Source organism: Neoarius graeffei, chromosome 2 (genome assembly GCF_027579695.1).
Source record: "Neoarius graeffei isolate fNeoGra1 chromosome 2, fNeoGra1.pri, whole genome shotgun sequence".
Taxonomy (NCBI): Eukaryota; Metazoa; Chordata; class Actinopteri; order Siluriformes; family Ariidae; genus Neoarius; species Neoarius graeffei.
Genome location: NC_083570.1, coordinates 59,237,086 through 59,260,718, shown reverse-complemented (window position 1 = coordinate 59,260,718; position 23,633 = coordinate 59,237,086). Strand labels below are relative to the sequence as shown.

The 23,633-nt window shown below is 39.1% G+C and overlaps 1 protein-coding gene across 3 annotated transcripts in view; it reads right to left on the bottom strand.

The window, feature by feature from the left end:
* kcnq1.2 (potassium voltage-gated channel, KQT-like subfamily, member 1.2) overlaps positions 1 to 23,633 on the bottom strand; it is a 292,236-nt gene that overhangs the window by 180,611 nt on the left and 87,992 nt on the right. For all 3 annotated transcript variants that reach the window (XM_060914561.1, XM_060914564.1, XM_060914563.1), the window contains 6 exons: positions 20,280 to 20,390; positions 19,673 to 19,768; positions 19,406 to 19,537; positions 17,768 to 17,924; positions 16,775 to 16,801; positions 2,885 to 2,978 (listed from right to left, as the gene is read on the bottom strand). In XM_060914561.1, coding sequence (XP_060770544.1) covers positions 2,885 to 2,978; positions 16,775 to 16,801; positions 17,768 to 17,924; positions 19,406 to 19,537; positions 19,673 to 19,768; positions 20,280 to 20,390 — 617 coding nt within the window. The remainder of the gene's footprint in view (positions 1 to 2,884; positions 2,979 to 16,774; positions 16,802 to 17,767; positions 17,925 to 19,405; positions 19,538 to 19,672; positions 19,769 to 20,279; positions 20,391 to 23,633) is intronic.

The window sequence follows — 23,633 nt, the reverse complement described above, 5'->3', positions numbered from 1 at the left end:
GCTAGCCGGCCAAGCCGGGAGCCATCGCGCGCTAGCCGGCCAAGCCGGGAGCCGGTGCGCACTAGCCGGCCAAGCTGGGAGCCGGCGCGCACTAGCCGGCCAAGCCGGGAGCCGGCGCGCACTAGCCGGCCAAGCCGGGAGCCGGCGCGCACTAGCCGGCCAAGCCGGGAGCCAGCGCGCGCTAGCCGGCCAAGCCGGGAGCCAGCGCGCGCTAGCCGGCCAAGCCGGGAGTCAGCGCGCGCTAGCTCAGTAAACTAGTAAATCCAGTAAAGGAAAAACTTGAGACTGAAAGGTTTTAACAGTCATTCAAATGACTGAACGTAAACATTGCTACAGTAACATACCAGCTACTGTTGTTGACATTAGCTAGCTTGCCGTCCAAAATGGTGGACACCGGGGCGTCACGTGACCCTGTGACGTCAGGTGAAATACCTCAATAGAGGGATTTCACTGTCGTCACCCGAAACCGGAAGTAAACAGACCCTGCGCCATTTTGGAAGACCAACAAACTCGTGATTAGGGGGAAATAACGGCAGCGATATGTGAACCTACGAGAATAAAGTGGAGTGGCAAACAACTTAAACAAACAAATCTGAGCTGTTTTATTTATGATTTATTGGCCCAACAGTAGACTTGAAAGAAACCTGTGTGAGACTTGGCAAAAAACTGTGGATATAATGGATAAGTCTGTGCATGATCTGCGGACACTTTGAGGTAAGCAAACGCAAGAAATTCAGATTTAAAGCATGCTAAATTGGCCCCAAGTTGATAACTGGATGTGGAGCAAGCCTCCCAGACTTCTACAATTTAATAATAATAATAATAATAATAATAATAATTTAGGATGGTTTGGGGCTTGCTCTCCCTCCTATTATATAAATAAAGCATAGTTGTTGTGTAGGCATATATCATAAATACATATGTATAATGGATAAATTAACCTAAATTATGGATACCTTAATAGTAACAAAAAGTATTAATTTTTCAACTGAAAAGATATATTATTAAAAGATATCAACAAGATTACCTTGGCCATAACTATGTGTAGGTTATTCTTAATAACAGCTGTAATATCACGAACCAAGCCACTAACAACATAATTGTAAGCCTGTAGCCCTTTGTAGGCTTTCAAGTCATCAGCAGTGTAGGCACTGGGTGTAAACAACAAATAGTTTACAATGTCTGGGTAGCAAACAGATGGCAGAATTGGTGTCAGGTCCTCCTTATGTTTCCATTCTCCCTTGCCGCGAGTCTTATCATATGGGTCAAACCCATCAATCACAGCGAGTTTCTCCACATACTGTGCCCTTTCTGCAGCTGGTAATGTACTCACATAACCCGAATTATCATCCATCATGTCACTTTACTCTCGCTCGTACTTTGTTTTACATTGTGAGTGCATGTACTTGGTCTTCCAATATGGCGCCTAACAAAATCTCACGGCGCGGTGACGTCATGCGGTAGCCCTCTATTGGAAAAATGTTTTGTGGATGGATGAGACCAAAATAGAACTTTTTGGTTTAAATGAGAAGCGTTATGTTTGGAGAAAGGAAAACCCTACATTCCAGCATAAGAACCTTATCCCATCTGTGAAACATGGTGGTGGTAGTATCATGGTTTGGGCCTGTTTTGCTGCATCTGGGCCAGGATGGCTTGCCATCATTGATGGAACAATGAATTCTGAGTTATACAAGCAAATTCTAAAGGAAAATGTCAGGACTTCTGTCCATGAACTGAATCTCAAGAGAAGGTGGGTCATGCAGCAAGACAGCGACCCCAAGCACACAAGTCGTTCTACCAAAGAATGGTTAAAGAAGAATACAGTTAATGTTTTGGAATGGCCAAGTCAAAGTCCTGACTTTAATCCAATCGAAATGTTGTGGAAGGACCTGAAGCGAGCAGTTCATGTGAGGAAACCCACCAACATCCAAGAGTTGAAGCTGTTCTGTACGGAGGAATGGGCTAAAATTCCTCCAAGCCGGTGTGCAGGACTGATCAGCAGTTACCGGAAATGTTTAGTTGCAGTTATTACACACCAGATACTGAAATCAAAGGTTCACATACTTTTGCCACTCACAGATATGTAATATTGGATCATCCTCAATAAATAAATGACCAAGTATAATATTTTTTTGTCTCATTTGTTTAACTGAGTTCTCTTTATCTACTTTTAGGACTTGTGTGAAAATCTGATGTTTTACGTCATATTTATGCAGAAATATAGAAAATTCTAAAGGGTTCACAAACTTTCAAGCACCACTATAGCCCTGCGTGATAGGGCCTAATGACGCCACTGTTCTACCCCATGACTATGCAATAAAGACAAGCAAATCAATGGAATATTTGTCAGATAGCAACATTTTTAAAAGTCACTCAAGAGAGGTAATTAGCATTTCAACAGAAATTCAACTGTATGGAGTTTGGAGCGAGTGGAGATTTTATGAAGATGTATATTTGTTAAATGTCTAATATAAATGCCCCTAAGGACACAGATGACAGACATGGTACTAAACCCAAAATTAGTAGGATTAGTTTTAGGACAAATAACAAACACATTTAGCAGTTCTAGAGATCCACACATGTGAAGACAGGCTGTATAGGCATTCAGCATAATGCAGGTATCAGTTAGCATACAGTTTTAACCTCAGTGAATACATTTCTTTCTTACACCTCACAACAGAGTGCACTAAAAGCCTATTACTCCAGTGTCTGAAATATTTAACACATCACTGAGCTCCGAGTGCAAAGGTTTAGGAGGACTCCGTATATGAGGGCATGTAATTAATGGGCCACATTCAGTGTGTGCAAATGGACGGATATGTGCATTGATGAATGAATTATTTGGATTCATGAAAAATAAATGCAGGAAGCACTGTGTACTCACTGTGAAGCATCTGTCACTATGGGGAGTGGGATATATTCCCTGGCAAGGTCCATGTCATCCACTAGGCTGCTGGTACGCGAGATATCAGGAGGTCCTTCCAGTTTTTTTTTCGAAATGGGGAAAAAAAAAGATAGGAAAGCAACTTCAATAAAAAGAAAAATAAACAAATTGCAACTACCGAGATGATCCATAGAATAAAGTAAAAGAAAGGAAATGCAGTTGATGATACCTGGAGAAGGAGGACATGTAAAATTGAAAGAAGACTATGAGTGTTGGCAGTCTGTGGACATGCATTAAAAAATGAAATAAAATAAACCACAAAGCACACTAAAAAAAAAAATTTTCTTAAACAGAGCCAATCAAAGATGTATGATTTTAAAAAACCCACTGATAAAGATTCTGGAAATGTTTCAAATATTCAAAGAATCTTTCCATTTACCCAAGTAGCAACATTACTTTAAAAAAAAAGTGATGGACATTATTAGTATCAAAGGTGTTCTGGTTATTATTCAGTTCTCAAATTTGTAATCATCACTGAAAGGCTTAAAGCGTTTTATAACTGAACTCTCGTATCCTCCAGATGTAGACGTGAAACTCAATAACTAAAAGACAAGTATGAATAAAGTTCAGTTCAACTGTAATGTTAATAAAAACCAAGTGTTGTTAATATGATACAGTGTTTCGAATCTACATCATCTGGGCGATTGGAAAGTTCAGGAATAAAAACATCTAAAAAGATCAAATAAATTGATATAATTGTCAATATTTGCCTTATTGTTCATAAAATTAAATCTGTTCTGTGATCATAAGGGAGTCCTTAAAATTATTTTATTCTGGAAGCGGTCCCCTGGATCCAAAAAGTTTTGAGAACCTCTCAAATCTCAGTAGTACATAATAAAATGTACGTTTTATTAAAGATTCATCGCCAGAGGTTTAATTTGGAAATAAAAACAACTTCTGCAACAGGCCACTCAGCCTGGAACTGTTGGATAATCACTTTCGTCAGAGTGATACAGTTGGCACATGGGAGAAAGGGAAAAATAAATAGAGGCAGAAGGATGGGGAAACAGACCGAATGAGCGAGCGAGTGAGAGAGAGAATAATAGGGAAAAAGAAAACAACCCATTTTTATTAATAGCTCCCCCAGTTTTGCACAAACACGTTCGGTTACGCAGGGCCCCAGCCAATAAAAACAAATACAGTGCCTGGTGACAGCAGGGTCCTGGAGCCACAACCCCATTCAGAGATTCTCTCAGGCCACCGGAGCAAACTGATAACACTAAGATAAGCCGGATGTTGAGCAAACTCAACAATGCTGAGTTTTATTTCTGAACACTGTTGGCCCACAAGGGCTGGTCTTGCAAAGCTGTTTTATCTTGTTCCCACAAGTGCCAACAATATTATATTGCTGTTTTTCATCAGCTGATTGTATCCAGAAACTAGGCTAGTCAAGAGTTATAACATTGCTGCTGGTTTAGGAAATAAAGAACCAGTAACTACAGACAAAAAGGCCAAACTAAATAAATATATTATCAGACTCTCAACACCAGCAGTACAGTGCACCACAGTGAACAAGCTCCTGATTTCTTTCAAAAGTCAACAGAACTTTGTATTAATTCAGATTATTCTTAGATATTATTATTATTATTATTATTATTATTATTATTATAGGGGCAGCACGGTGGTGTAGTGGTTAGCGCTGTCGCCTCACAGCAAGAAGGTCCAGGTTCGAGCCCCGTGGCCGACGAGGGCCTTTCTGTGCAGAGTTTGCATGTTCTCCCTGTGTCCGTGTGGGTTTCCTCCGGGTGCTCCGGTTTCCCCCACAGTCCAAAGACATGCAGGTTAGGTTAACTGGTGGTTCTAAATTGACCGTAGGTGTGAATGGTTGTCTGTGCCTATGTGTCAGCCCTGCGATGATCTGGTGACTTGTCCAGGGTGTACCCCGCCTTTCGCCCGTAGTCAGCTGGGATAGGCCCCAGCTTGCCTGCAACCCTGTAGAACAGGATAAAGCGGCTAGAGATAATGAGATGAGATTATTATTATAACCCAGGGCTTTGAACCGGTTCAAGGAACGAAAACGAAAACCGGGAACTTTTTCTATTTCACATGGAACAGAAACGAAACCAGAAACTTTATTATTTTTTATGTTCCGGAACAGAAACGCTTATTAAAAATAATGGTAACCGGTTAATACCGGTTTTTATTTCGTTCCTCAAAGTTTCCGTAGCCTACAAATAAAAAAGCCATTCTTCTCCTGCGCAAGTTTCTATGACCCGCTGGGGTTCACTTCCTGTGTGACGTTCGCTGACTGAATGGAGAGAGCGGGAAGGTGGACTGCTATCACGTCTCCATGTGATAAGTGCATTACTGAGTGTCTGAGCAAAGAAGAGCCTGAACGTTGCAGCCTCCCTATTGGCTGTTTGTAAAAATGTATCAGTTGTTGCCCTTCCCACGGGAATCATCGTGGGCTCGAGAGACGAGACCTGACGAGTTAGTTCGTTGGTAGCAGAACAAAATGTCTGGACACAAATCGGGTTTTCAGAAAAGGAAAGAAAATAAACGGAGGGTTGAAAATACAAAAAAGGAGGCAGAAAATGCAAAACGAGTTTTAAGGTAGGACAAATGGTTACTTTTTAAGGCAGCCCGCCGTGGCTGCAGGCTTTCAGTTGTGTCATTGAATGGTTACTTTTCTGAGGCAGCCCGCCGTGGCTGCCTGCAGGCTTATTTATTATAGCCCATTTAGTTAAAATAGTTGATATAAAATGTTTATAGTTATGTGATGGTTGTCCTGATTTAGACTGGTGGTTTTTTTTGGGGGGGGGGGGGGGGGGGGGGGGTTGCGCGATGTTGCACCCGGGTCCAGATTAGGGCAGAACCGGCCCTGGCTACATTTCAGGTGTAGTTTGTTTTATGTATGTATGTACTTGCATAGATGTGTACTTGGTCTTCCAATATGGCGCCTAACAAAATCTCGCGGCGCGGTGACGTCATGCGGTAGCCCTCTATAGGGCCTGACTAGCCTTTGGTAACACACTAAACGAATTATCTTTCATTTTTGGCACTTTTTCTGTTTGTGTAGATGGGAAGACATACTGAGAATCCAAATCGCCAACATTTGAAATAATTGTTTTGAATTATTTCTTGTCTTATTTAATGAAGGTTGTAATAGAATTAGCCTACATTTGGCTTAAGCTGGATGAGACAGAGACATAATTTTATATTGTTAAACCGCTGACAGGGAACGTAATTAACCGTTCCGGGAACGAAATTTTTTTGTTCTAACCGGTTCAGGAACGTCTATTTAATGGTGGAACCCAAAACCGGAAACGTTAAAATTCCGTTTCTGTTCGGAACGAACCAATAGGAAAAAAATTCTGGTTCAAAGCCCTGTTATAACCTTTATTTAACCAGGTTTGTCCCATTGAGATCAAAGATCTCTGTTACAAGAGAGACCTAGGCAAGAATGGCAGCAAAAAACAGTTTCAACACATTGTCACATTAGACATAAAAATACAAATAAAACAATTGAATTTACAAAATCAGGTAAAGATCAAATAATAGATTTCCATTCAAATAAAACATTTGCACTCATGAAGCCTCAAAACAATGGTATTTATCATGGACTTAAATACATTCAGAGATACCAGATTATGGAGTTTGAGCTCTGACTGCAAATTATTCCATGTAGTTGGAGCAGAAAACCTAAAAGCTTTCTTCCCCATTTCTGTTCTAACCCTAGGAACAGTAAAATGTAAAAAGTCTAGAGAACGAAGACTGTAGGCTCTATTATTCAGGATTAAAAGAGATGATAAATAAAATGGAATTATCTCAAGGATAGCCTTGTAGATAAAGACATACCAATGGCAGAGTTGGCGCGCATATAAAGATGGCCAATTTACTTTAGTGTATAAGACACAGTGATGAGTTTGAGCTCCACAGTTTATGATAAACCTCAGAGCGCCATGATACACACTATCCAGCACATGGAGGCATTGAGCGGAGGCATTCATATATAACACATCACCATAATCAATTATCTGAAAAAAGGTCAGCTCCACCAGTTTCTGTTTCACCCCAAAGGAAAAACAAGACTTATTTCGAAAATAAAATGCAAGTAAAACCTTCAGCTGGGCGGCACGGTGGTGTAGTGGTTAGCGCTGTTGCCTCACAGCAAGAAGGTCCGGGTTCGAGCCCCGTGGCCGGCGAGGGCCTTTCTGTGCGGAGTTTGCATGTTCTCCCCGTGTCCGCGTGGGTTTCCTCCGGGTGCTCCGGTTTCCCCCACAGTCCAAAGACATGCAGGTTAGGTTAACTGGTGACTCTAAATTGACCGTAGGTGTGAATGTGAGTGTGAATGGTTGTCTGTGTCTATGTGTCAGCCCTGTGATGACCTGGCGACTTGTCCAGGGTGTACCCCGCCTTTCGCCCGTAGTCAGCTGGGATAGGCTCCAGCTTGCCTGCGACCCTGTAGAAGGATAAAGCGGCTAGAGATAATGAGATGAGATGCTCCACATTAAAAAGCAAATACTTTTTTTTTTTAATAATTTCCCTGACAATAAGACTGGCAATGAAATAATATACTGTATTATAACCTGAACTAACAACATAGTACAGAATTGTACATGCAGCACACACATCCACAGCACTCACTGCTCTACTCACTAAAAAACTGGAAACAACATAGATATATGTATTGGAGTACAGTTCAGACAAAAATGAAATGGTAACGCATAAACATATATAATAATTTCATGAACAGAAATCATTTGAAGGGTTTTCAGAAGAGTTTCGATTATTTCCTCCAAAGTCTAAGGCAATCCCAAATTGTTATACTGTGTAACAGTGATGCAGGTAGGAATTAATTTCAGCAAAGAATGAAGAAATATACAAATCTGCTAAATAAATAAATTCTGTACAGTGCCTTGCAAAAGTATTCATCCCCCTTGGTGTTTGTCCTGTTTTGTCGCATTACAAGCTGGAATTAAAATGGATTTTGCGGGGGGGGGTAGCACCATTTGATTTACACAACATGCCTACCACTTTAAAGGTGCACATTGTTTTTTTTTTTTATTGTGACACAAACAATAATTAAGATGAAAAAACAGAAATCTGGAGTGTGCATAAGTATCCCCCCCCAAAAAAAAGGCAATACTTTATAGAGTCACCTTTTGCTGCAATTACAGCTGTAAGTCTCTTGGGATATGTCTCTATTAGCTCAGCACATCTAGCCACTGGGATTTTTGCCCATTCCTCAAGGCAAAACTGCTCCAACTCCTTCAAAGTTCGATGGGTTGCGTTGGTGTACAGCAATCTTCACGTTATGCCACAGATTCTCAATTGGATTGAGGTCTGAGCTTTGACTAGGCCATTCCAAGACATTTAAATGTTTCCCTTTAAACCTCTCCAGTGTAGCTTTAGCAGTATGTTTACGGTCATTGGCCTGCTAGACCTTGAACCTTCGTCCCAGTCTCAAACCTCTGGCCAATTCAAACAGGTTTTCCTCCAGAATTGTCTTGTATTTAGTGCCATCCATCTTTCCTTCAGTCCTGACCAGCTTTCCTGTCCCTGCAGATGAAAAACATCCCCACAGCATGATGCTGCCACCAGCATGCTTCATTGTAGGGATGGTGTTCTCAGGGTGTTGGGTTTTGCCACACATGGCATTTCCCATGATGGCCAAAAAGATCAATTTTAGTCTCATTTGACCAAAGAGTCTTCTTCCACGTGTTTGGGGAGTCTGCCATATGCTGTTGGGCAAACTCCAAATGTGTTTTTTTTTAAGCAATGACTTTTTTCTGGCCACTCTTCCATAAAGCCCCACTCTCTGGAGTGTACGGCTTAAAGTGTCCCTATGGACAGATACTCCCATCTCCGCTGTGGATCTTTGCAGCTCCCTCAGCATTATCGTTGGTGTCTTTGTTGCATCTCTGATTAATGCCCTCCTTGCCTGGTCTGAGAGTTTTGGCGAGCGGCCTTCTCTTGTCAGGTTTGTATTGGTGATGTATTCTTTCCATTTTGCTATAATGGATTTAATGATGCTTCCTGGGATATTCAAAGTTTGGGATAGTTTTTATGATCCAACCCTGATCTATACTTCTCCACAACTTTGTCTCTGACCTGTTTGGAGGCTCTTTGGTTTTCATGTTGCTTGCTTAGTAGTGTTGCAGAGTCAGGGTCCTTCCAGAACAGGTTGATTTATACAGACATCATGTGACAGATCATGTGACACTTTGATTGCACACAGGTGGATTTGAATCAACTAATTATGTGACTTATGAAGTGAATTGGTTGGACCAGCTCTTACTTAGGGGTTTCATACGAAAGGGAGTGAATACTTATGCACATTCCAGATTTCTGTTTTTTCATCTTAATTATTGTTTGTGTCACAATAAAATAACAATTTGCACCTTTAAAACAGTAGGCATGTTGTGTAAATCAAATGGTGCTAACCCTCCAAAAATCCATTTTAATTCCAGCTTGTAATGCGACTAAACAGGACAAACACCAAGAGGGATGAATACTTTTGCGAGGCACTGTACAAGAGGGTAGTAGTGGCTCAATGTACAAATCTGGCCTGAGTTTCCCAAAAGCATCGTAGCACAAAGATCATTAAATGGTCGAGCGAGCAGCACAATGAATGCTCTCTCTCCTAGTTAAGATGCTCTTTAGCGTTAAGAGGCTTTTGGGAAACTCAGCCCTGCATGAGAAAGCAATGATGATTCAATGTTTAAATGCTAATACTGATCAGAAAGTTGAGGGTTCGTGCTCCAGCACCACCAAGTTGCTGCTTTTGGGCTCTTGAGCCCTTGAGCTTGGCCCTTAACCCCTCTGCCTGCCATGTTTGCCCCCAGCTTTTTAACAAACTGGACTATGCGAAGAAAAGCCTTCATGATACTGTACTATATACACTACATATGACAATAGCCATGTTTCCGTTAACCTTCTTAATGCGCAATTTGAAACGGCAAATTAAAAAATTAGTAATGGAAACACATGAATTTTGAAAATAAACCCTCAAATATTGCAAAAACATTTTTACATTTGCATGAGGTGTTTTTTTTAGATGATTGGATAAAGCAATATTTCACAAACGTTAAATGGAAATACATTTTTCACATTTAAGTCACCTGCATGACATGAAGAGCAAATGGAAAAGCTCGCTTTCTGAAAAAAGAGCATCCTATAAGACCTATCGCGAGAGGAGAAAACCCAGCTTTAATCACATAACATCACTTAATTATGGAAGTGTATTGCTGCCCCACCAGAAAAAGAGAGAGAAAAAAAACAGTATCGCATAATAACGTGAAAAGTTTGTTATAACAATATACAACCCCGATTCCAAAAAAGTTGGGGCAAAGTACAAATTGTAAATAAAAACGGAATGCAATGATGTGGAAGTTTCAAAATTCCATATTTTATTCAGAATAGAACATAGATGACATATCAAATGTTTAAACTGAGAAAATGTATCATTTAAAGAGAAAAATTAGGTGATTTTAAATTTCATGACAACAACATCTCAAAAAAGTTGGGACAAGGCCATGTTTACCACTGTGAGACATCCCCTTTTCTCTTTACAACAGTCTGTAAACGTCTGGGGACTGAGGAGACAAGTTGCTCAAGTTTAGGGATAGGAATGTTAACCCATTCTTGTCTAATGTAGGATTCTAGTTGCTCAACTGTCTTAGGTCTTTTTTGTCGTATCTTCCGTTTTATGATGCGCCAAATGTTTTCTATGGGTGAAAGATCTGGACTGCAGGCTGACCAGTTCAGTACCCGGACCTTTCTTCTACGCAACCATGATGCTGTAGTTGATGCAGTATGTGGTTTGGCATTGTCATGTTGGAAAATGCAAGGTCTTCCCTGAAAGAGACGTCGTCTGGATGGGAGCATATGTTGCTCTAGAACCTGGATATACCTTTCAGCATTGATGGTGTCTTTCCAGATGTGTAAGCTGCCCATGCCACACGCACTAATGCAACCCCATACCATCAGAGATGCAGGCTTCTGAACTGAGCGCTGATAACAACTTGGGTCATCCTTCTCCTCTTTAGTCCGAATGACACGGCATCCCTGATTTCCATAAAGAACTTCAAATTTTGATTCGTCTGACCACAGAACAGTTTTCCACTTTGCCACAGTCCATTTTAAATGAGCCCTGGCCCAGAGAAGACGTTTGCGCTTCTGGATCATGTTTAGATACGGCTTCTTCTTAGCTGGCAACGGCAGATGGCACGGTGAATTGTGTTCACAGATAATGTTCTCTGGAAATATTCCTGAGCCCATTTTGTGATTTCCAATACAGAAGCATGCCTGTATGTGATGCAGTGCCGTCTAAGGGCCCGAAGATCACGGGCACCCAGCATGGTTTCCAGCCTTGACCGCACAGAGATTCTTCCAGATTCTCTGAATCTTTTGATGATATTATGCACTGTAGATGATATGTTCAAACTCTTTGCAATTTTACACTGTCGAACTCCTTTCTGATATTGCTCCACTATTTGTCGGCGCAGAATTAGGGGGATTGGTGATACTCTTCCCATCTTTACTTCTGAGAGCCGCTGCCACTCCAAGATACTCTTTTTATACCCAGTCATGTTAATGACCTATTGCCAATTGACCTAATGAGTTGCAGTTTGGTCCTCCAGCTGTTCCTTTTTTGTACCTTTAACTTTTCCAGCCTCTTATTGCCCCTGTCCCAACTTTTTTGAGATGTGTTGCTGTCATGAAATTTCAAATGAGCCAATATTTGGCATGATATTTCAAAATGTCTCACTTTCGACATTTGATATGTTGTCTATGTTCTATTGTGAATACAATATCAGTTTTTGAGATTTGTAAATTATTGCATTCCGTTTTTATTTACAATTTGTACTTTGTCCCAACTTTTTTGGAATCGGGGTTGTAATTTTCATGTTATTATGTGAAACAGTTCATATTAAAATGTGATAATTTGAAACTCGTGTTTGAATCTATGGTTTGAATGAGGTGTGCAGAGAATAAACTGAGTAATATGGAGAATAAACTGGGCAATATGGCTCATTTACATGATTTGATCAAGTTCTATTTCATGCTTGGGTTGAAACATGGTGAGATTCTGCTGTTATTGAACATGGTGGATGACATTGTAATAAGTATTCACACTCTAAGGAGGATTTTAAAATACATGGGGCTGTACAGAAGGAAGAATGAGTCCGACCCGCTGGAGGTAGCTTGTAACCATGGAGCCGTCTGTGCCCCTCCAGCTGATCAGTGAGAAATTATGCTACCTCCAGCAGGTCAGATTCATTCTTCCTTCTGTACAGCCCCATGTATTTTAAAATCCTTCTTAAAGTGCGAATACTTATTACAGTGTCATCCACCATGTTCAATAACAGCAGATTCTCGGCATGTCTGAACCCAAGCATGAAATAGAACTTGATTAATTCATGTAAATGAGCCATAATTATCCAGTTTATTTTCTACATGCCTCATTCAAACCACAGATTCAAACATGCATTTAAAGTTATCATGTTATAACGTGAAATGTTTCACATAATAACTTAAAAATATATTGAGGATATCACATGGTTGTGCGAAGATATGAAGTTTATCTTTGAACGGTGAATATATTCACGAGTGACCAAAGCGAACGAGTGAAAATATTTTCAACACGAGAAAATAAACCATATCTTTGCACCACCGTGTAATGTTCTTTATATTATATGGACACATCCACAAACAAACAAACAAACAAAAAAAAAAAAAACAAGTTAATCAAAAGAATTTTAATTTTGAACCGGTTTGCCATTTTGACAACGTGCATCAAGTCAGCGGGAAAACACTGGGACTGACATCACTGGAGTGAAATATCAGAAATTATTATACATACAGGCCACTTTTTCCATGGAATAAAACCATGTATTCTATTCCCTTCTAGTGGGTTTATTGATGGCATGCAATATTGTTATCATATCGCTCATCCTCCATGTATTACGCCACTCTCCCCAATGGAGAATGAGCATGCAATGTTGTTTTAATATTGCATGCTGTCAAGATAACAAGTCACATGTCAGAGCTCATGTGAAGCTCCAATGACAAAACTTTTCTGCTGCGCATGCGCACAATCATTTCTTTGTCGGCCGGGAGAGAGATAAGGAGGGGTTAATTCAGTGCTCGGATTAAGCAGTAAATAAATAAACTGAAAACTGAAACTAAAGACGCGCTGAACACCCGAAAAGCTACCAAAACTTCATTATGTATTCTTCATGCATATTTACAAGAGAAAAACAGACCAACAGACATTGAAAAACTGGAAAAGAGACATGTCGAAGATGTAAAACTTCTGCACTAGCGAGTGACAGACAGTTTGTACATAAACATGGCTGCGAAGTTTGCTTCATTAAAAGCAGAAGATTTAGAGAGAATTTTGAAAGTGAAAGAGGTGCTGAACACCCGAAAGTCTATCAAAACGTCACTGGATATTCTTCACACATATTTACAAGAGAAAAACATACCAACGGACATAGAAAAACTGGAAAAGAGAGCAATAGCGGAAATATTATCAAAGTTCTACTTGGAGGTGAGGAAAAGTGAGGGAGACTTTTACAAGAGGACTTCACTCAGCAAAGCCCTTTTGTTTTGAACAACTGCAATGTAACAATTAACTCCTACCGAAAGTAACTGTGAACTTGAACTGTCAACCTGGATATAGCTTGTATACAAGTTGGGTTGTTGTTCAGGCTTTTTGGACTTGTACCATTTTTATTGTTAGAACTTTGACTTTGTACATTAGATTGACAGAACATTGAATTACATTCAATCAGAATCAGCATTCAATATTGGTAAGTTACCCTCCTGTTCTTAACTTTTTGTAAAATCTATAATTGTTCCATCGAATGTATTTGTAGAATAATAATAATATTAGCTGGCTTTTTTCATGGTATATCAGATATATTCCATTCAGCTAGCATGATACTGAATTTGTCTTTGACTCATTCAGTATCATTTTAGCTGAATGGAATATATCTGATATACCATGAAAAAAGCCAACCAATATTATTTAAATATGTCACTCAGATCCATGATGTATTTCGCATGAAAAATGCAAGTTTTCCAACACGAGAAGATAAACTTCATATCTTCAAGCCAACACGTGATTTTCTTTTTATTATACAGACACATTCACAAACAAAAATACCCAAATTTATCAAAACAATTCATTGATTTCCTCATGAATGACATGTAGAGATTTATGTTATGGTTTTGGTTCTCCATGTCCTGGCTGTAACTTGTATGAAAAATATGAGTGGCATATTTCCCAATAAAACACTCGTGTCCATATAATATCTTGTTTTATTTTATTCATATTCACTGGATATGAACCATCGCACGCTTTGATTAGCTACTCTTCTACTAGAATATCAGCTCAGTGGCTACTCTATTACTAGAATATCAGCTCAGTGAGAAGAGAAGAGCAAAATGGCAGTGCGTGTTGCTGAACCAACCAAGGACAAAAAAACTACTCTAAAACAAAACGCAAAAATTGTTATCAAGTATTTCAAAGAAACAGAAATAGCTAAAAGAATATTACCCACACACACACACACTCTCTCTCTCTCTCTCTCTCTCTCTCCCTCTCCTTTTCCACGCTCCAGCTCAGTCAGTAGCAGTAATGCACCTTTAGTTTGCCAACCACCTTGGTTTGCCAACCACCAAAAAAAAAAACCCTGAAGAAGAAGAAAACCCCTAAAATACAAAAAAAGTAACAAAATATAGAATAAATGTATTTGATGGTAAGAACATACTGTATCTTTTTTTATTTTTCAAAAATGATTATTATAGCATTTTTCATAAATTGCTCCTGTCATTTTGCCAGATTGTTAACATTCTAAGTGGAAATGATTTTGTCGGACGTTTTGTATAAAGTTTTTATTTATCAAATTTGCAAAAAATAAAAAAACAAAAAATGCTCGGTTTCTCAAAATCCAGTGAATGTCAATAGAATAAAACAGTTATTCCACTCAGTCTCATCGTACATGGTTTATAGCCCCTTGTCGGCCATCAGCTCATGTACGACTCAATTTCATGGAATAACTGCTAAATAATGTGAAAAATATATTGTTATAACAATAAACTTTTCATGTTATTATGTGATACTGATTTTTTTTTTCTGGTGTGGCAGCATTATGCTTCCGTACTTAATGGAAACACGGACAATTTGTAATCGTGTATTGTCTATTGTTCATGAAACTGCAATGGAAACCGGGCTAATGATATTGATGAGTGAGACATGCCCACACATTCTGGGTGGATGCCAGACGGCAGTAGGAGTGGTGTTCTATTGTCAGTCTTGTTGTATTAATAAAGCTGCCATAAAATATTTAGGATGGTTCATTTACAGTTATGCTGAAAATGATTAAAATAACATTTTAGCAGTAAGTGGAAATGGCACTTCATCTCATGACACCATAACTACTGGATCATTTTCTTCTTATACAGTAAACCTCAAGTAATTGACAGGCTGTTATTTCAGAGTGTAGCTAGCTGGCTTTCAGACAGAAATGGGAAAAATGCATGATGCTGATTAATTCTGTTTTTCACCACAGCAGTTGGTAGCCAATAAAACAAGTTTGGGGAATGTACCCCTTGCTGGAGAACTAAAAGTCCAGTTCCCACCCCTTGAACTTTTGATCCTGCAGCAAGGATGTAAACGGGGAATTGTAATAATGACTCCATTGGTCTTTAATGAACATTCTTGCACAATTACTGTACAAAAAAATGTTCATATGATTATAATTAGCTGCATTGTACAGTACTATTTAAAAGTTTGGACACATTCTAATTCAATGTTTTTTCTTTATTTTTATTCATTAAAAGTCACTTCATGTCTTAAAGTAATGATGGATGTCATTTCTCTTGACTTAGTTGAGCGGTTCTTGACATAATATGGATTACTAGAGTTGTGGAAAATGACTATTTACTGTATTGTTATTATTTACTATTTACTGTTTGACCTCAAACACATTAAGAAGGCAATAAATTGCACTAATTAACTTTTGACAAGACACTGTTAATTGAAAAGCATTCCAGGTGACGACCTCATGAAGCTGGTTAAGATAATGCCAATGGTGTGCAAAGCGTCATCAAGGTAAACGCTGGGTACTTTGAATCATCAAAAATATGAAATATATTTTGTTTTTTAACACTTTTTTGATTACCACATAATTCCAGATGTTATTTCATAGTTTTGATGTCTTCAGTATTGTTCTACAATGTAGAAAATAGTCAAAATACAGAAAAACCTATGAATGAGTGGGGTGTACAAACATTTGACTGATACTATATGTTATCCATCCACAAATAAAACTTTGGAAGTGGAAAATGGCTATGTTCTGTTGTGTAATACTGAAGCACAATATAAACGTTAGTGTTCAAACACACTTTTTGAAATACCTATCTGAGAATGCATATCTCAGTCACTACAGTCAGGGAATCAATGATATGGAAATATCCTGTAGATTGCTTACTGCCAGATTAGACTCCAATTTCTATAGCTTCACCTGCTAGTGATTATCAGCACTCTTTCGCAGACTTATCTTCTTCATGGTCTCTTGAAGATATACATACTATGTAAATCTCTGTTTCATCCTGGGCTTGCATATGCATGTTAGATTACTACATAGTGTAATTTCCTTGTTCCTTGTTTGTAGAGTCTTTTCCATCCATCCATCCATCCATCCATCCTCACTCTGCTCTGTATCACTGGCTTGTTTCTTATACCATCCTTTACAGACCATGGATATCAAGAAGGCATAAAAAGAGTATACTTGACACTGAATAGAAAATGAAAAATAGACCAACACCACAAAAAAAACACACACAATGGAAATCAGAGAGAGAGATGGGACTCACCTGTCTGTCTGAACATCTTCGTGATGCCTGCAGGGGTGAAAATGGATAACAGGCCAGGTCAAGTATTATTATAAACTGCTGTATTTGAATGTTATTAAGAAATAAATCTAATATATGGGATGGGTTTTATCAATCTTCTTGGACAGCAGGTTTTTTTTTTTTTCAAAACCCAGATGATTCCACATCTGAAAGCTTATTATTTTTTTTTTTGGTCTTAGTTTCAGTTACCTCTACATCTTAAAGGCCATCTTATTGAGCTCCATGATCATTCAGTGTTAATTCTTAGGGTGTTTTTTTTTCTTTCTTTCTTTTTGGTTAGGTTCAAAGTCTTACAGGCATATGGTTCTATGCTATAATCTCTCCATTTAACTAATTAAGCCTCAGAAGGAACTATTTTTTTCCACCAAGAACTGGTTTCTCTGCTGGGGACTGTATCTGTAAATGTCTATGCTTTTATGATAAAGCTATTAGACAGGAAGAACCTGTAAAAGCCTGTAAAACAGCCTTAACAGCAAGAAGGCGTGGATTTGTTTTGCACGAGCTCTTTTTTTCGTACAGGATGTGTTCCAGTCACATATGGAAAATGGCAGATCTCACCAGTACGGAAAATGATCCAAGTCAAGCACTCTTTTATCTATTTAATTGTTTTTCCTCTGGATTACTGTTCAAAGTGCTTATACTAATTGCACAGGGTATACAAACTGCTGGACAAAACACTATTTTTGTGCCTGACCTTCACCAAAAACAAGCTTGAAATAAAAAATGAAAAATGACGTTTTGCATGACTGTTGTCTAATTAGTATTGGGTTGACTAACACTAGGGGTGCTTGCAGTATTATTAATGAAAAGATTATTTAATCTTTTCCGATTCATGTTTCTGAACTGGAAGCAGCAAAGCTTGGCTCATATATTATTAAAGAGAAAATTCATATCAAATGATTTATTGTCATAAAGAACTGAATTTGGATCATGTTCAGATTGTACTGTTTGTACCTGTGGATTCCTCTAAGAAGAAATTCCCCTCTCGCTTGTTCTCCTTGTCATCTGTATGATCGTAAGTGATCTGAGGGATGGACAGAGCTTTTTCTCCTGAATTTCCCAGAGAACCATTATCGCGTGTGGACTTCAGCCTCCGCCTGTATCGTCTGTTCTGTACTCAAAGCAGAAAGGAGATAACAGAATGCCAGAGTGTGGAGGACTTAAAAGAGAAGCATCTGTTACTGAACTGATGATGAGTTATTTGAAATACCTTCATGGTCATGGTATTTGGCTCAACTCAAAAGAGTATCTTAAAAGTACTTGAACGTGAACATGAATTATACAAGAGCTTTAATGAAGTTTATAGTCAAAGAAAAAAATCGCATCATGAGTAATGGTGATAAGGAAGGTTCAGAACTGTGGATCCAGTGCTCTTTTTTTTTTTTTTTACAGAAAAAGGAGAAATTCATAATCACTTCAACTGTGACGCAAGTCATTTTCCATACACTTTGGCCAACAAAGAGTCATTTCACCAAACAGATTTGAAATGTAATGCAACAGACAACTGCCTTTGTTTTCCTTTGGCAAGGAGGTATCTGAAATCTCTGTAACTCACATTACAGGTTCAGACACATTAGCAACTAAAACAAAATGTAAATCTGCCCTTCTGAGAGAATTTCATAAATATTTCAAACCATCCACACATCCAAACAGGGAAATCCATTCCTTTTCTGCAAAATCTTACACCTTTGTTGTCTCATGTTCAGTTTCAACAATTAAATCCTCACCCAGAACCTTTGTCATTCCTGAATTTGAGATAATCTGGCTGAAATAATTTTTCCCATTAATCTGAAATACCAATGAAGGAGGACAGTAGATGGGATCAGTGAATGACTGCTTTCGAAATGTGGAAGAAATGAATGGCTGGTTTGTGAACAAAGGATAGTCACACACCCATGCAGAGAAAGAGGTGGAAGTGGCTGAGGTTTTCCCAATATGTTTGGAGTAAGAGCTACACAAAGATTTTTTTGTTGTTGTTTCACTACACAAAGGTTTGTTCCCAGGAAAGAGGCGGCCGTGACATCATCTCAACTGACTGTGTCTTTGTGTAGAGAAGACAAAGGGGACTGAGGTCAACTGGGTGTCCGGGGAAGAGAGCGAAAGAGAGAGGGAGGGACACTAGAGAGGGAGTGAAAGAGATTGAGAGAGTAAGCATTCATTCAGTGCCTGTCCCATGACTTCAGTGCATTTACTAGCCGCCCAGCCCAACTACAATATCATACTTCAACCTACAGCAGCATTCCTTATTCAAGCAAAATTCACAATATAAATCCCATCCATTATACTCATTTCTGTGTTACATACTTGAGATTAAATCAAAGCAAATGACTACCATGACCTAATGTCACTTACCGTATGGAGTTCGAACACACCTAACCCTATTTACCTTCACCAGGTGTGCATATGAATGGGCCTTGGGGCAAACCATACAACAGTGTATCGTGGTTTACGTTACAGTGACCTACTATAGATGGTCTCTAAGGATAACCAACAGGAAGTAAAATGACAATGACACTAAAAAGAAATAAAAAAATTTTTTAAACAAAGGTAGTCAATAATTGCCAAAGTAAAAAAAAAAATCATTATTCTCACAAGTTTTCTCAAGTTTACAGGACTGGCGTTCTCAAAATTTATAACTGGGATGTAGTCACCCATCAACACATATATTTTCCACGTAGCTGGACAGCCACTGGACTTCTCACAGGCATAGCATCGCCACATCGCCTGCAAACAAGCAGAGAGATTCCACATTTATGCTTTGTGCTTCGAAATGAGAAGCTCACATGGCTAATAATACATGGTTTATTTATATTAGCATGCAGTGTAAAACTATAAGATAATCTGTAGTTTCATCAGGACCTGTATTAGTGAAGCAGCAGCTGGGATTTGACGATTGAAATGCTTCTGTCTGTGTTTCTGCTGCACCTTCAGCGCAAATCCTGAACCCAGAATACCCTGCAAGGAGAGTTTTAACTGGCCAGCGGAAAAGGTTTATCCTGTCTTTCCAGAAGTAATTAAGAACATTTCAAATGAATAAACTCACATTGTACTAGATTTACAAAAGGCTGCAAAATTTACAATAGACAGGTATATTATCAACATCTTGAACAAATCATTGTGCTGCATTGCATGAAGTTAGAAGCTTAAATACAGATGTGTTTGTGTGATTAGTAATTTATAAACCAGTCTGATGAATATTCATTTTGAATGGTGTTCACAATATATGGTGCATTTGTCTAAAATAATGTTGCAGTTGTGCATTATATGGAGTGAAATGTGAGAAGCAAGGCCCCTGGGGACATGCTTTCACTTTAATGGACCCCATTAACCCTGGTCCCAATTACTGCATGGGTTTCTGTAGGAAAACACTGCCCCAGGGCACCAGACAGGGTACGTGAATTGTGAGATTTATGTGTTTGTCTGTGTGTGTGAGAGATACAGAGAGAGAGAGAGAGATGGCATTTACCGCTGGCAGTGCAAAGAAAGAGATAGCAAACACACTAAAACAGGAGGCAATGGTCTTCCCTATCCAGGTCTGAGGAACTTTGTCTCCGTAGCCTATTGTGGTCACAGTGACCTGGAGAAGAGAAGGGAATCTCACTAATAATCACAAGAGATTGTATTTTAAGAACAATACCAATACACAATTTAGGGGAATAATTCAAGAAGAAATAAAATATCTTGTTTTTTGTACAATTGTTTTAAACCTAAATATACAGGGTGTCTGAAAAGTCAGGAATTAAACTACATATGCAGTACCAGTTAAAAGTTTGGACACACCTACTCATTCATAGGTTTTTCCATATTGTGACTATTTTCTACATTGTAGAACAATACTGAAGACATAAAACTTATGAAATAACAAATGGAACATATATGGAATTATGTGGTAAACAAAAAAAAGTGTTTAAAAGAACGTTTCATATTTTAGATTCTTCAAAGTAGCCAGCGTTTGCCTTGATGACGCTTTGCACACTATTCTTCGTTTGCACGTTACATCATAGCTAATTATGCATGAGGCTTTGAACCGGAAGTCAGCCATGTTGGAGGATATACACAAATTCACACTGCGTCGTTATTTACTATAGAGGATGTGCAGTCACGTGACACGCACATGTGTACTCCGCCATATTGGACGGCTTCAGGATTGTTTACCTTGCGCGAGCGTAATGGATCCAGGGAGTAATCCCCAAGAAAATTCAGAAAATACCCCATCTACATCGCGCGATAACTTGTCTAAGTTTGTTCAGCATCTTGAAGGTGACGTGAGGCAGCGTTACATGGAAAAGTGTTCCAGGTTGGGGATTGCAGATCCGTACAACTTGCTGCAATCCTTGTTCAGGGAAATTCGGAGCTGCGGTGCCGGCGATTTGCCTGATCTGGCCTACCACGACATTTACAATCTTCTTGTTAATCGTGAATCGTGTTACACTGGCAAAGCCCTCAAAGCTTACAAGAGCCTGGAAGCTTATAAATATTTTGTTGCGGGATGGGTATCCCAACTATACCTCTGGAAGGTTCCGAAGAAGAATGTCTACTTGATAACCTCATGGGTAAGTGGCATTAAGACATTTATCAAAAAGAGACTATGCAGGACGTTTTATCGTAAGAATGTTCGAAATCTAAACTCAGTTCCAGATAATGACAGGGTTGTAAATATGTATGTTTTTGTCTGAAAAACAGTAAATCAGAAAGCTGCGCACGTTTGCGCGGAAGCTGCGCAAATGTGCGCAGCTTTCTGATTTACTGTTTTCTTCTCATACTTATACTTCCTGTTTCATGGACTGTAACGGCATTTGCTCATTTAGTAATTTTAATACAGAATTTACTTTGATTAAATTATTCAGACACTCCAACGCCCCCCCCCCCAAAAAAAATCGAATCTGCACGATTCAGCCGTGAAAAAGGCGGCATCCGCCGTTTGCATCCCTGTTTAAACTCATAGGTTAACCGACTTTAACCGGCTAATGAGGCTCGGTGGTCAGTCAAGATTTTTTTTTAGTTTTCGCCATCCCTACTATGGATTGGCCTTTCAAAGGCATATATGAGCCAAAAAGATAAAACATTGTCATAGACTAGGCCAGGGTAGTAGGGCTAGGCATAGCCATTTTAAACGTTAGAGATCAAGCGGACTGACGGCCACAAACACTGTTCTGTCTAGTTTCTAAGTATGCAGCTATCATTCAATCCGAAAATCAACTTAACAGATGTACTAGGAGTATTGAATTAGAAGATTACACCTACCTGATATGAAGTGTTCACTACAAATTCGGCTGGTAGAACTGGGTATCAGTTTTCTCTTCGCACAGCGGACACCCATTTTGCGCGTCTCTCCTCGTCTGCGGGGAATCTATAAAATGACAGGCCCTCCTTTTGGCCCTGTCTATTGGTACAACCAAATGCTGAACAAGATAACCATTCTCGAAAGATCTACTCCCACACACTTGATAATTAGAACGGGTTCGTCTAAGTTCTATGCGCGGCCTTGCCGTCCAAGATGGCAGATAAACAAATATCACGTGACCTCGTGATGTCACGTGCACGCTCTCTATAGAAGATATGCTCGAGAGGTTGTTACGCTCAAGAATTCCTTTTGTTTCTTCGCTATGCCTACTCTTTGTGCTGTAATTGGATGCGGGCAAAACTCTATTTGAGACAAGGGGGCTTATAAGTTCTTTAGAATTCCAGCAATTATAAATAATCAAGGAGAAAAAAACAAGAGAGTTGTTCACGTAGACATCAATGGCTGTCCAACATAAACTGGGCTGATCTAAGTAATGAGAAAGCAAAAACCACATGAGTCTGCAGTAAACATTTTATCAATGGTAAGTGCTAGAAACTAGTTATTAGTGAAAGATCGCAATATATAAGAAATATTGGATCATTTAATAGCCTGGTCGTGCAGAAACTCACCACTGTCAAACGTGACAAAGCCATGATCATTGAGTGGGTAAGCCAACAATCAAAGGCTTCTACGATTATTTCATTTTAAAAAGAGCTGCATATAATTTTTGATGATGATGCTTTTATTTTGCTTATTCTTTCCATTAGGGAAACCAGCTGATTGCTACAATTTTACAAATCCAGACTGGGCTCCAGCACAAATTATGGGCCACAACAAAATCAAAGATGGTACTAAAGCTGTAGCCATAGTGGTTCCTGGGTTGTTCCTGACCATCCGAACCAATTTCCTTTCAGGTGAGGGTGACAGTTTGGGTTTTCTTGAAGCAAAGTGGCTTGGCAAAGTGACTACACCTCCCAGTAACTTACATACAATTGTTTGAAGTGATGTTGGGATCTGCAGTTGTTTAGAAATGGCTCTAGGAGACATTCCTGAGTTGTGTACATTGGCGATCCTCTTTCTCAGATCTGCACTGAGCTCCTTGGACTTTCCCATTTTACTGTGTGTTGGTCAATCCAATGAGTGCTGTAAACAAACCCTTTTTATGAAGGCACAGAGGAGCTACCAGCAGTAGTCAATCATAATCACTAACAGGAAGTTAAGAGGCCTTGGCCTTGGCAAAATAAGAAACATTTTGGAAGTCTCAGCACCTCTGAATTAATAATCTAAGCGTGTATGTAAATTTTTGACCCTGTATATATACTTTTGACCGTGTGTTGATTTCAGAAAACCCAAAGAAAATTTTAAAACGAATTCTAGTGTTGTTTTTTTAAGATGTATGCTGTACAGTCATTCTGCCACAGAAAAAGAACAGTTCAGAGAAATAATTGAAAGCCCAAATATTGCTATGACATTCATATCCAAGATGACATTCATGTCACTCTATATATATTATATCCTCCAACATGGCGGTGGTCA